Below are 12,897 nucleotides of genomic sequence, written 5' to 3'. Positions count from 1 at the left end.
ATTGGATGCCCTCTTCAGTTGAATATTCTTCATCCTTCAGTTCAATGTAGCAGCATTCTTCATCCTCTACAAAGTTGTACCCTTTAAGCAAATAAGTAGCTTTAGCATTCCTAAGAAGAAATCCAACTCCCCCTTCTTTAGTTTCATGTACAAATGATCCATCAGTATAAATTTAATCTAACCATCACTAGGTTGAATTCATCTTACTACAATTTGATAATTCCTTAAATAAATCTCCTCTACCTATAAATAGGTACCATTACTTAAAAAGCAAATGATACCCTTATATTATATTCATAGGAGGATTTAAAAAAAAAAACCATCATAAGCCTTCCAAATAAACCAAAAAAATACATGACTAAGGCTCTAAGGATCATAATATCTTGCTAGTTAGATTATCTCCCTCTCTTAGCTATTGACAAGTATACCGTTGATCTTTATATATAAATTTCAAATGTAGTATTTGTTCATAAATAACCCACACGTTATCAGCAAACATATAGTTTTTGAGTAGATGATCTTGGGAATCCCATACAAAATCACACAAGAAACATTCATGTGGTTGGACAATCCCAAGTCTATTCAGTCTCCATGTAGTAGGGAGGTGTCTCAAGAACAGTTTCCAACCAAATAAATGCACTCGAGATAAAATTAGAATTTTCTACAAATTATTCTAATCAAAGCACACAGAAGTGGTTAAGGCATACTGGTCTCTAAGAAAAATAATATGTTGGTCTAGTGTCGATCATTTATTAATGTCAAGTTTCCAAATCCACTTAATCATTATAGGGTATTTTAGGAATACCAATCTTAGATATTTGCTCATACATAATAGCACCATAAATATCAATGATTTTATTTTTATTCCAAGTACCAATTTGAATTAACTTTGAACTAAGGTAACGCTAAGAATAAGTGTTAATATTAAGAAATGTAGGCTTCAAGTAAAAGGTATATCAAACAATTAATTGGTAGAAAACACTCCCATAGACTTACTATTTCCAATTATTTCATAAGGCTTTAGAACATTTTAGAGGCGGATTTACTCAGTTAATTGGATGGGAGTTAATAACTCTATTATATTTAGCATAAACCATCTAAACCCAATTAATATTTCGTTTCAAGTGCAAACTTCCAAACAATTATATAGTCCAGTGGGGTTTCTATTATATAGAAATTAATCATCGCATTTTGACTGTATTGATAAGATGAGCTCAGAAGGGTTTCTGTTATGACTGTAGAAAGAAAGACCTATTATGGGTTGGTAGAAAGCTCAACGACGACGACGACCCTCATGATTAAAGGGGAAGGGTGGTACGAGGTTTTTGGTTAGAGATGCAAGTGATAGGTGCAGGTTGCAATGTTACCAACGATGCCAGCAACTTCTTTTGTGGAGCTTTCTCTAGGTGTGGACTTTGCATCGTACCTTATGTTAGAGCTAGTCCCAGAAAATTTATTATAAGGTAATTTTGGCAACCCAACAAGATAATAAAACGGAAAGAATAAAAGCGAGATAAGAATACCAGATATACGTGGTTCGGTCAATCCTATATCTACGGACGAAAGAGGAGCAAATTACTACTGCAAAAGATGGACAATTACAAATGCCTTAGGAAGATGTTCCTAGGCCATAAAACATCCGAAAATACTAAACAAGAAAAACCTCAACTATAAGCCCAAACTATTGAACTGATTATGGACTTAAACCCAAAGTAAACACTTAGGTTTTTCTTGTGGTGCCACTTGTGGTGTATCTGACTTCAAAGCTCAGGCCCTTATTTATAGTTCCAATAGGAGATAACAAGCCTGGTTTTCCCGATGTGGGACTATGGGACTTGCCAAATTAATAAATCTCTACCTTGGCATGTCCCAACAAAACTTGCTCCACCTTCTTCATAAAAGCCCCAACGGGCAATCACCAACAATTAACACCAACCAAGTCCAAGCACTGCTTGAACTTGTAAACTGGAAGAGGCTTCGTAAGCATATCAGTTGGATTGTCCTTCGTATGAATTTTCTGAACAAGGATTTTCCCTTCAGCAATGGTATCCCGTTTGCATCCAACAATTTTCTTACCCGAAGACGGCTTCACAAGATCCCAAGTTCTATTCCGATGGAGAGACTCAATTTCTTCATTCATTGCAATCAACCACTTAGCGAAATTATCATAAGAAACTACATCTGAGTAGGAAGTAGGCTCATCAACTTCACTTGTCTCTTCTGCAACAGACAAAACATATGCAACCAAATTTGCATATCTTTGTGGTAGTCGAATTTCTCTCCGTGGTCTATCCTTGGCTATGGAATATTGCTCTTCCTCTGGATCATCTGCGTTAGTAGACTCGGGACCACATACTGGCATTCTTTGAGTAGAAGAGTTCAACTTAAAAGAATTTGAACTACCAATCTCAAGCTCCACCTACTTCTGCGCACTATCATTTGTACAACTAATAGAATCCTCTTTGGAAGATAACATAGATAATTCATCAAAAGTAACATCTCTACTGATTATAAATTTTGGGGATTTGGGATCAAAACACCATAATCAGTATCCTTTCACCCCATAAGCATACCCAAGGAAAATACATTTTTTAGCTCGAGGCTCTAATTTTCCTTCATTTACATGCATGTATGCTAGACACCCAAAAATTTTTAAATCAGAATAATCAGCAGGAGTACCTGACCAAACTTCCTCCGGAGTTTTAAAGTTAAGTGCTGCAGAAGGAGCGCGGTTGACAACGTAACAGGCCATATTAATCGCCTCTGCCCAAAAGTCCTTTGTCAACCATGCATTTGAGATCATACACCTCGCTCTCTTCAAGAGTGTTCTGTTTATACGTTCGGCCACACCATTTTGCTGAGGTGTTATCCTAACAGTACGATGCCGAACGATTCCTTCATTTTTGTAGAATTCTTCAAAATCACCTTTACAAAATTCCATGTCATTATCTGTTCGAAGTCGCTTAATCTGTTTACCTGTTTGCTTCTCAATCAAAGCCTTCCATTGTTTAAATGTTAGAAAAACATCATTTTTATGCTTCAGAAAATAAACTCAAACTTTCCTGGAATAATCATCAATGAAAGTCAACATATACCTGGCACCACCCTTAGATTGAACATGAGCTGGACCCCAAAGGTCTGAATGAATATAGTCAAGAGTACCTTTTGTTTTGTGAACTGCCGGAGAAGTGAAGCTAACTCTTTTCTGCTTTCCAAAAATGTAGTGTTCACAAAAGTCCAGTGGCCCAGTACTCTGTCCGCAAAGTAGACCCCTTTTGCTCAATATGCTCAAACCTTTTTCGCTCATATGACCCAAACGCATATGCCATAATTTGGTGATGTCAGAATCAAACAATGATGATGACGAAACTGCAACCGAACCTGTGACAGTAGTTCCTTGCAGAATATACAAGCTACCAGACTTACAAGCTTTCATAACAATAAGGGCACTTCTAGAAACTTTCATAACTCCACCTTCAGCTGTGTATTTACACCCAAGGGCCTCTAGGGTGCCTAAAGAGATGAGATTCTTTTTTAAATCAGGAACATGTCTAACATTAGTGAGCGTCCTCACAATACCATCATGCATTTTAATTCGGATTGTACCTCTACCAACAACATCACATGCGGCATTATTGCTCATCAAAACAATTCCATCATTACAAGATTCATATGTGGAAAACAAATCCCTATTGGGACACATGTGATAAGAACAACTTGAATCTAAAATCCATTCATTTTTAGACCTCGTCCTATCATCAATAGCAGAAAAAAAATTTCCAACAATCTCATCAGTTGCTACACTAACTTCAACAGATTCAGTAGTTTTTTCAACAAAATTTTCCTTTTGCTTTAATTTATTTTTCAATTTAAAGCAATCAGATTTAATGTTCTCCATTTTATGACAATATCTGCATTCCAAATTTCTATGTCTGGATTTAGATCTAGATTTAGATCTACTACTATCAAATTCTCTTTTATCCATTCTCCCCCTAACAACCAGGCCCTCAGCCTAATTCTCTCTACTTTCCCCAGTGATATTCCTGTCAATCTGCTCATTAGATTTTAGTGCAGATTTAATTTCTTGATACAAAACTGTTTCTTTTCCATAAATCAAAGTATCACGGAAATGCTTAAAAGATTGGGGAAGATAACACAAGAGTAACAAAGTCTTATCCTCATCATCAATTTTTGCATCTATATTCTCCAAATCCATAACCGAATCAAACTTATCAAGATGCGAGAGTATAGATGTACCTTCAATCATCCAAAGCATATACAGACTCTGTTTCAAGTAGAGACGATTCTCCACTATCCTCTTCATGTACAAGGCTTTAAGCTTGTCCAACATGCTCTTAGCCGTAGTCTCTGTAGCTACCTCCCGTAAAACCTCGTCAGAGAGATTTAGAATGATGCTTGATCGGGCCTTCTTATCCATACCCGCAAGCTCTTCTTTTGACATATCCATCTTGAGTTGCCACAAGCCGAAGTTGACATTTCTGTCGAATTTCTCGACAACAATCTTTGTTATTGTCATCGTTGCCAAAAGATCCCAAAACCAGGCTCTGATACCAGTTTGTTAGAGCTAGCCCCAGGAAATTTACCACAAGGTAATTTTGGTAACCCAACAAGACAATAAAACGGAAAGAATAAAAGCGAGACAAGAACACCAGATATACGTGGTTTAGTCAATTGACTTTGACCTACATCCACGGACGAAAGAGGAGCAAATTACTACTGCAAAAGAGGGACAATTACAAATGCCTTAGGAAGATGTTCCTAGGCCATAAAACACCCGAAAATACTAAACAAGAAAAACCTCAACTATAAGCCCAAACTATTGAACTGAGTATGGACTTCAACCCAAAGTAAACACTTAGGTTTTTCTTGTGGTGCCACTTGTGGTGCATCTGACTTCAAAGCCCAGGCCTTTATTTATAGTTCCAATAGGAGATAACAAGCCTAGTTTTCCCGATGTGGGACTATAGGACTTGCCAAACTAACACCTTATCAGATCTGCTGTATGCTCACAGGTTTATAATAGCATCGAGCAGGAGAATAGTGGCTACAATGAAATAATTGCTATCAAATCAATCTGCAATTCAAGAAGAAATATAGTTGATGATCTGACTCTATCTAAAACCTTGTACAATAATGAAGAACCTCGTTAGCGTACCTTAAAATTTCAAAACATGATAGAAACCAACTCTATAGGTGCTCCGAAAAACCAAGCATCAGTATATATTTTTGTAATGAAAACCCACACTTATTGACTTATCTCACTGATCGTAAAATTTTGCATATATTTTATGAAGAACATTATGACATTTTATCGATGTCAATTTTGTTGAGTTTATAGTCTATTGGTTCAGCTCATAGTGGGCTTTAATAACTCACAGTCTATTTTAGTCTTAACTTTTTTTCTCTTTTAGCCTAAACCTAGATCTAAAAGGGAGTTAATAGTCACTACGAAAAGGGTCGAAAAACTACAACAATGTGATTTAGAAAAAGAGAAGAAAAAGATAGAAAAACAAGAGAAGAAGATAAGGATAACACAGACCTTAATCATCCATACAATGTTCTCATCACAGGTTCGATCAGATTTACAGTGAATTCTTATTGTGATCACTTGAGGAGATTTTGAATGTTATACACAATGACATAATTCTTGTATCCCAGTTATTCTCTTGTGATTGTTGCTTGAATTTTAGACAAGAGATTCTGATATTTGTATATTCATTATTTTTAAAATAAATTTTCTCTAGTTTGTTCCGTGATTTTTATCTTTCATATTGGAGGGATTTTTCATGTAAATCTTAATGTCTTATTTGATTATAATTTTTATTTAATTTCACTGTGTATTACGCCTTACTTGTATTTGTTCGTATAAAAAGTTTCTTCTTTTCATCCCATCAAAATTTTCTTCTTATGCCTAATTTGATGATCGATCACATAATCTTGATATTTTGATTATTACTAATACGAATGATTTAAAGATTCTTTTTTTCCTTTCCATTTATAGAAAAAGCTTTTACTTTCATTTATTAGGTCTCGATCAAGTAGTGAGAGAAAACAAAAAAGTTACTTACAGAGAAAAAGTATTCTTCACAAAAAGTGTAATAAGTTTCACATATCCGCATATAAGCACACACATACATACATGCATAATTTTGAAGATACGGTACTGGGATACATGTCCCGTTTGCTTCACATGCAACATCCATTAGACACACTGTAATACTTAAACAGAAGAAGGGATAGGAATTCGAGGAGTTGCTAACAGCTTCAGCTCAGTTTTCATTGTTACAGTAACTCCGTAGGTCTCGCTCATGTCCAACTCCTCTGGTTTCCTGCCATCCGGCAGCTTCCAGTCGAAGTAGAGGAGGAGCTGCGCCAAGGATAGGTGTACGGTAGCGAGCCCAAACTCCGTTCCAGGGCATATCCTTCTTCCAGCACCGAACGGCAAGTACTCGAAGTTACCTCCTTTGAAATCAATGGATTTGCCTTCGAACCTCTCTGGCCTGAAGCTCTCGGCCTCTTCCCAGTACTGTGGATCTCTGTTGATCGCCCATGCATTGACCAAGACTGGAGTTCCGGCATCTATCTCGTAGCCGAGCACCTCACACGTCTTCCTACACAATCTTGGTATCAGGCTGATAGGTGGGTGAAGCCTTAGTGTCTCCTTAACGATCGACTTGAGGTAGTTCAGGTCCACGATGTCGGTCTCTTGTATCCTTTTCTTTCCCTTCAGCTCTTCCATCACCTCCTTCTGTGCTTTCGCCATTATCTTGGGGTTCCTTATCAGCTCCGACATGGCCCATTCGATCACTGCAGATGAGTTCTCGGTCCCTCCGAGTAACATGTCCTATAGATAGAATTATGGAATCGAAAGAGTTAGATAACGGAACACTGGTTTCATGTACATTGTGGACACTAACGACTATCACAGGAAGTAGCACTCACAAGGATCACAGCCTTTATTCCGTCCATGGTCATCGGAACTTCTAGTTCGGATTCGTCTTTAAGCCTTAGTAGCGCATCGACTATGTCCTCCTCCACTTCGGCTACTTCCCGACCTTTGTTCATCTTGGCCTTAACCTCATGCTCCTTAACTATGTCATCTAAGATCTTGTCAAGCCTCCGGCGTATCCTGTGCAATTTGAACTTGGCACCTGACAGGACGTGGAGGATCTTCAGCGACGGAAACATGTCGGCGGCATAGAACCCTCCAAGCACGTCGACGACCTCCCTGGCGACCAAGATGAACGTCTCCTGGTGCTTGCTTCGTGAGCCAATCGCCGCCCTGGATATGGCTGCGTTAGACATTCTGTGGAGATTCTCTCTCAGGTTGATCGGTTGTGTTGCCGTGGAGATGTCTCGGATCAAGTAAAGGGTCTCTTCCTCCCTGATGGAGGCGGAAGACCGGATGCGCTTGGTTCGGAGCAGCTCCATGAAGCAGATGTAGCGCAGTTGCTTCCAGTAGGGGCCGTAGGAGGAGAAGATAACGTCGGAGCAACCGTAGAAGACGATATCTCCTACGACGAGCTCCGGCCGCGCGGCGAAGTTGGGGTCTTGGTTCTTCAAGATCTCTTGAGCGGTTTCCCGGGAGGAGGCCACCGCGAAGTCTACCCGGCCAATTCTGACAAGCATGAGAGGCCCGTAGGTGAGAGAGAGGCGGCGAAATGCGCGGAAGGGGATTTGGCCGGCCAAGTGGTGCATGCATCCGATGATGGGCAACCTCCACGGACCAGGGGGAGGTCGCGGATATTGGGCTTCGGACTTGCTGAATACTTTCTTGATGAAGATGATCAAGAAGAGCATGGTGGCTACCACAATGGGGACGGAAGCCAAGAGAAGATGCTCCATGGAAATGACGCAAAAAACTTGGCTATTCGCTAGTACGTTGGCCATCGGCCGAAGCTCTAATATATAGATGCACGCTTATGTTTGGCAGGTAACCCTCCAGTGCGGCACGTGCAAGTGCTGAATAAGACAGTAAGGTCAATTAATCCACCTGTAGTTTATCTATCCACTACATGTTGATAAGGGTTGGGAACCAAATGGAAAAGGTATTATTTTTATTTTTGTTCTCAGAGTTGAAGTTTTAAACAAGATAGGAGTTCTTGTGATAGCTGAAGTAAAAGTATAGATTAACCTCTCTTTAGACGGATAGTAAATTTATTTAAAAAACAACTCTAATAGGAGATATAGCTGAAGTTAAAGTATAGATTAATGTCTCTTTAGAGGGACAGTGAATTTATTTAAAAAACAACTCTAACAGAAGAGATGAGATAGATGCAAGAGAGTAGTCGGAAGATATACATAATTTTAGAGATTATAAATTACTAGGCTTAATATTTTTTTGTTTTTCCTCTATCTAAAAATTGGGAATTAATCATACATGGTTAGAACAAGATCAATAGGTAAGTTTCATTATCATATTGCAAATCATGCTTGTCTATCTTGGACATCTAGAATTCTTGGTTCTTTCTTTTTCGAACAAATAAAGAAAGGAAAAGGAAGATGTATCTACTGGATATATATATATATATATATATATATATATATATATATATATATATATATATATATATATATATATATATATATATATATATATATATATATATATATATATATATATATATAATTATTTTGCCTTCATGCTCTCTGTAATTATTTTGCCTCAGTCACGGATTGGACCCAGCTCACATGTTATGTGACTAACAAAAACTTAATAAAGGTTTTATCCTTTCATAAATATTACTTTTAATACTTTTCACCACTGTGATTGTGCCTATAGAATCTCATAAGGTTAACTTCTAACATATTGATTAACTTATTGATCATTTGTAAGGGGGTAAATCTTTCTCCTCAAAATGAATATACTTCTTCCTATAATATACATGATCCACACACTTTCTTATATTTATTTTAGTGTGCACACATATCTTCAATTAGTCAATTCATAGTTTAGCCAATTTGGTATTGTCATCTCATTTTGATAAATTGATTTATTAGTTTTATTTGGCTTGAGTGATTTAACTAAGTTTTATTGTTCAGAAACTAGACCATCCAAGTAAAAATATATCAATTTACTTTAATACCATTTTAGTAAATATGATAACTACTAATATAAAATTTTATTTACTAGTCATCTCATTTAATTTAAATATCATATATAAAGACTATGATTTTGGTTCTTTTTTACTTAACAGAGAAGATATACAATAGCATCAATCTAATATTTGTTTAACAAGAGTATGTCGTCCTTATTTCTGGACAATGTGTTGAGAGTGATTCATCGTATTATATTATTAGGTATTGTTCTTTCGATTTGTTGGATTACGTGTTGAAAGTGATTCATTGTACTACATCACTAGTATAAAATCATGTAGATCTATATAAAATTTGAGTGATTAATTGTACTATATATTGTCCTTTAGATTCATTGGATGACGTGTTGAGAGTGATTCATTGTACTATATCACTAGTAGGATCAAATAGAACTACATAAAAATTGAGTGATTAATTGTACCGTGTAATATCCTTTGGATTCATTGGATGGCGTATTAATAAAGGTAAAACTTCAAACCCTCCGTCGTGAGTTTGAAATTTTGTTCATGAAAAATAATGAATCAGTGCAAGATTTTCTTTCTCGAGTGACTGAAATTGTTAGTCAAATGAAATCTTACGGTGAACATTTTCCTAATCATATAATTGTTGCAAAAGTTTTGAGAAGTTTAACTCCGAAATTTGATTATGTTGTTGCCGCAATTGAGGAGTCAAAAGATTTATCTACATATTCATTTGATGAACTAATGGTTTCCTTGCAAACATATAAAGTAAGATTGAACAGGTCATCTGAAAAAAGTGAAGAAAAAGCATTTCTGGTTAAGGGGGAGTCTTCTACTTCAAAAGAAGAAAAAAAATCAGTAGGAAGAGGACGTGGCAGAGGAGGATTTCATGGTAAAGGAAATGGAAGAGGAAGAGGACACTTTTATGGACATGATGAACAAAGGCAATCAAGTTATGATCAAAGAAATTACAAGAGTGGAATTCAATGTCACTATTGTAAAAAATTTAGCCACATGAAGGCAGATTGCTGGAAAAGAGAAAAGCAAGCAAGCTATGTGGTGGAAAATGAAGAAAATAGTAAGTTGTTTATGACTCATTCACAAGTTCATGATATCTCAAATGATATTTGGTTTCTGAATAATGGATGTTCTAATCATATGTCAAGCATAAAATCAATATTTAGAGATATTGATGAAACTCACAAGTTGAAAGTTAGACTTGGAGATAGCAAGCAAATCCAAGTGGAAGGGAAAGGAACAATTGAGGTGAAGACAAATTAAGGGAAGGTAAAATACCTTGATAATATTTTCTTTGTTCCTACTTTATCACATAACTTGTTGAGTGTTGGACAATTGATAGATGAAGGATATTCAGTAATATTTGATAATGGTTCATGCACTATTAAAGATAAAAAATCTGGTTTGATTATAGTAAATGTTTGCATGACACAAAATAAGATGTTTCCACTTGATGTGTCAAATATTGAAAGGCATGCGCTTGTCACAACTCATAAGAACGAGTCTATTTTATGGCATTTAAGATATGGACACCTTAACATTAAGGGTTTAAGGTTGTTAAGTCATAAAGGAATGGTTTTCGGATTGCCCAAGATTAATACACTTGATGTATGTGAAGGATGCATTTATGACAAACAAAGTAAAAAACCATTTCCTATTGTAAAAGCATGGAGAGCATCTAATTGTCTTGAATTAATTCATGTTGACTTATGTGGACCTATGAATACAAAATCATTTGGTAGAAGTCAATATTTTCTATTGTTTACGGATGATTATAGTCGCATGAGTTGGGTATATTTTTTTAGACTGAAATCTGAAACATTTGATAATTTTTAAAAATTCAAGTTGAAATTGGAAATCTGCACCATTTTGCTCCAGTGTATATGGTGCTGTCAATTCTTTGTGAATACCATTTTTTTCACAAAAAGAATTAAACTCATTAGATAAAAATCCACCACCTCTATCTGTCCGAAGTGTCTTTATTTTTAAAATTTGATTATGTTGTTGCTGCAATTGAGGAGTCAAAAGGTATATTTTCTTCTATATTTTTTGAAATTGAAATCTGAAACATTTGATAATTTTTAAAAGTTTAAGGCACTTGTAGAAAGACAAAGTGGTAGATATATAAAGACACTTCGAACAAATAGAGGTTGTGAAGAAAATGGTATTCACAGAGAATTGATAGCACCATATACACCGGAGCAAAATGGTGCAGCTGAGCGTAAGAATCGGACTGTCGTTGAAATGATAAGAAGTTTACTTAAAGGAAAACATCTTCCAAATCAGTTTTGGGCAGAAGCAATTGCAATAGCAATTTATTTGTTAAATATTTCACCAACAAAGGCTGTTATGAATCGAACTCCTTTTGAGGCTTGGTCTGGTATGAAACCAAGTGTTAGACATCTAAGAATTTTTGGATGTATTGCTTATGCTTTGATGAATTCACAAAATCATCACAAACTTGATGAAAATCTGAAAAATGCATCTTAATTGGTTATTCCTTACAATCGAAAGTATATTGATTATATAACCCTATTAGTGGCAAAGTTATTATTAATAGAAATGTTATGTTTGATGAAAGGGCAAGTTGGAATTGGGAGACCAATAAAGATGGAACACAAATGCAGATTCCAGTAGAACTAGACACTCTGCAGACTCAAGTGACAGATCTTGCTTCAACAAGTTCATCGTCAACCTTACCCAATAGCAGTTCAAATTCTGATTCCTCAGATGAAACTCCTCCAAGAAATTTCAGATCACTAACATAAATTTATAACTCAACATTTGCTTTGTTTATTTCAGATCCAACAAATTTTGAGGAAGCAGTTAAAAAAGAGGAATGGAGAAAAGCAATGAAGGAGGAAATCAGGTCAATTAAAAAGAATGAAACTTGGGAGCTAATAGATCTACCGAAAGAAAAGAAAGCGATTGAATTAAAATGGGTATTCAAAACAAAGTTTAAATACAAATTATTTGGTTTCACTGATAGTGATTGGACAGGAGCTTTAGATGATCGAAAGAGTACTTCAAGCAAGTGGAGCCATAACAATGAAGTATTGTGGAACATATGAACAAGTTGCGGATATCCTCACCAAATCGCTTCCAGTTAAAAAGCATGTTTATTTTATGTCGCAAATCGGTGTATGCAACTATGAATCAAGGGGAGTGTTGAGATTTGATTTATAGTTATCTATCTAGATAGTTATCATGATTTAGTGGTTACAGAATGATTTCAATAACTACTTCAATCATGATCTAGTAGTTATAAAGTGGTTTCAATAACTATCTCATCTAGTAGTTATAGGGTAGTTATCACTAGGTCCTATAAATAGGACCATAGTTCATGATCTAAGGAGATAGAGAGTGTGTGCACTTGGAAATATCTTGTAAGTGTTCTTATGAATCCTCCTATTTTTAAATACTACATTAGTTTTGTTCAATCAAAAGGATTCTTTTACTTGCATCGTAGTATTCTGTTATTTCCTTACTCCTCCATCCCCAACAGTCTCGAGGTCGAGAGACACTTGAGTTGTTAACGGTGGTTTAAGATCGGCTGATGCAGACACTAGGTAATTCCTCGTAAAAGAGATGGCTTCATCAAGAATGATCTCCTCATGAGTCCCAAGATAGGCTGCGTTGTACAAGCTTAACAGTTCTTTCACATCACTCCCCAAGGTAGACATGAAACTCCCTCCCTCTTCTTTGAACTTGTTAAAGACAACTACAGAAATACATAAGATTTTCTGTTTTGAGAAAAAAAACATACAGTCATATTATCAAATTTATTTACTGTTTTAAGTGA

The 12,897-nt window shown here is 36.0% G+C and overlaps 1 protein-coding gene across 1 annotated transcript; it reads right to left on the bottom strand.

Annotated features, from left to right (window-relative positions):
• Positions 1-6,212: 6,212 nt before the first annotated feature.
• LOC103973937 (desmethyl-deoxy-podophyllotoxin synthase-like) lies at positions 6,213-7,318 on the bottom strand. Its single transcript, XM_065115631.1, has 2 exons — positions 6,964-7,318; positions 6,213-6,865 (listed from the first exon to the last, which is right to left on the bottom strand). The coding sequence occupies exons 1-2, from the start codon at positions 7,207-7,209 to the stop codon at positions 6,242-6,244; spliced, it is 870 nt and encodes a 289-aa protein (XP_064971703.1). The 5' UTR covers positions 7,210-7,318; the 3' UTR covers positions 6,213-6,241.
• Between the last annotated feature and the right edge of the window lie 5,579 nt (positions 7,319-12,897).

The sequence above is a fragment of the Musa acuminata genome, chromosome BXJ2-7, assembly GCF_036884655.1.
Source record: "Musa acuminata AAA Group cultivar baxijiao chromosome BXJ2-7, Cavendish_Baxijiao_AAA, whole genome shotgun sequence".
In the NCBI taxonomy this organism is placed as follows: Eukaryota; Viridiplantae; Streptophyta; class Magnoliopsida; order Zingiberales; family Musaceae; genus Musa; species Musa acuminata.
Note: the sequence above shows the minus strand (reverse complement) of the source record. Positions and strands in the feature narration are given on the sequence as shown.

Coding starts and splice junctions, on each gene's coding strand:
- LOC103973937 (XM_065115631.1), bottom strand. CDS start 7,209: ATGTTTCCGTCGCTGAAGATCCTCCACGTCCTGTCAGGTGCCAAGTTC. Junction 6,866..6,963: donor GAATAAAGGCTGTGATCCTT/GTGAGTGCTACT, acceptor TTCTATCTATAG/GACATGTTACTCGGAGGGAC.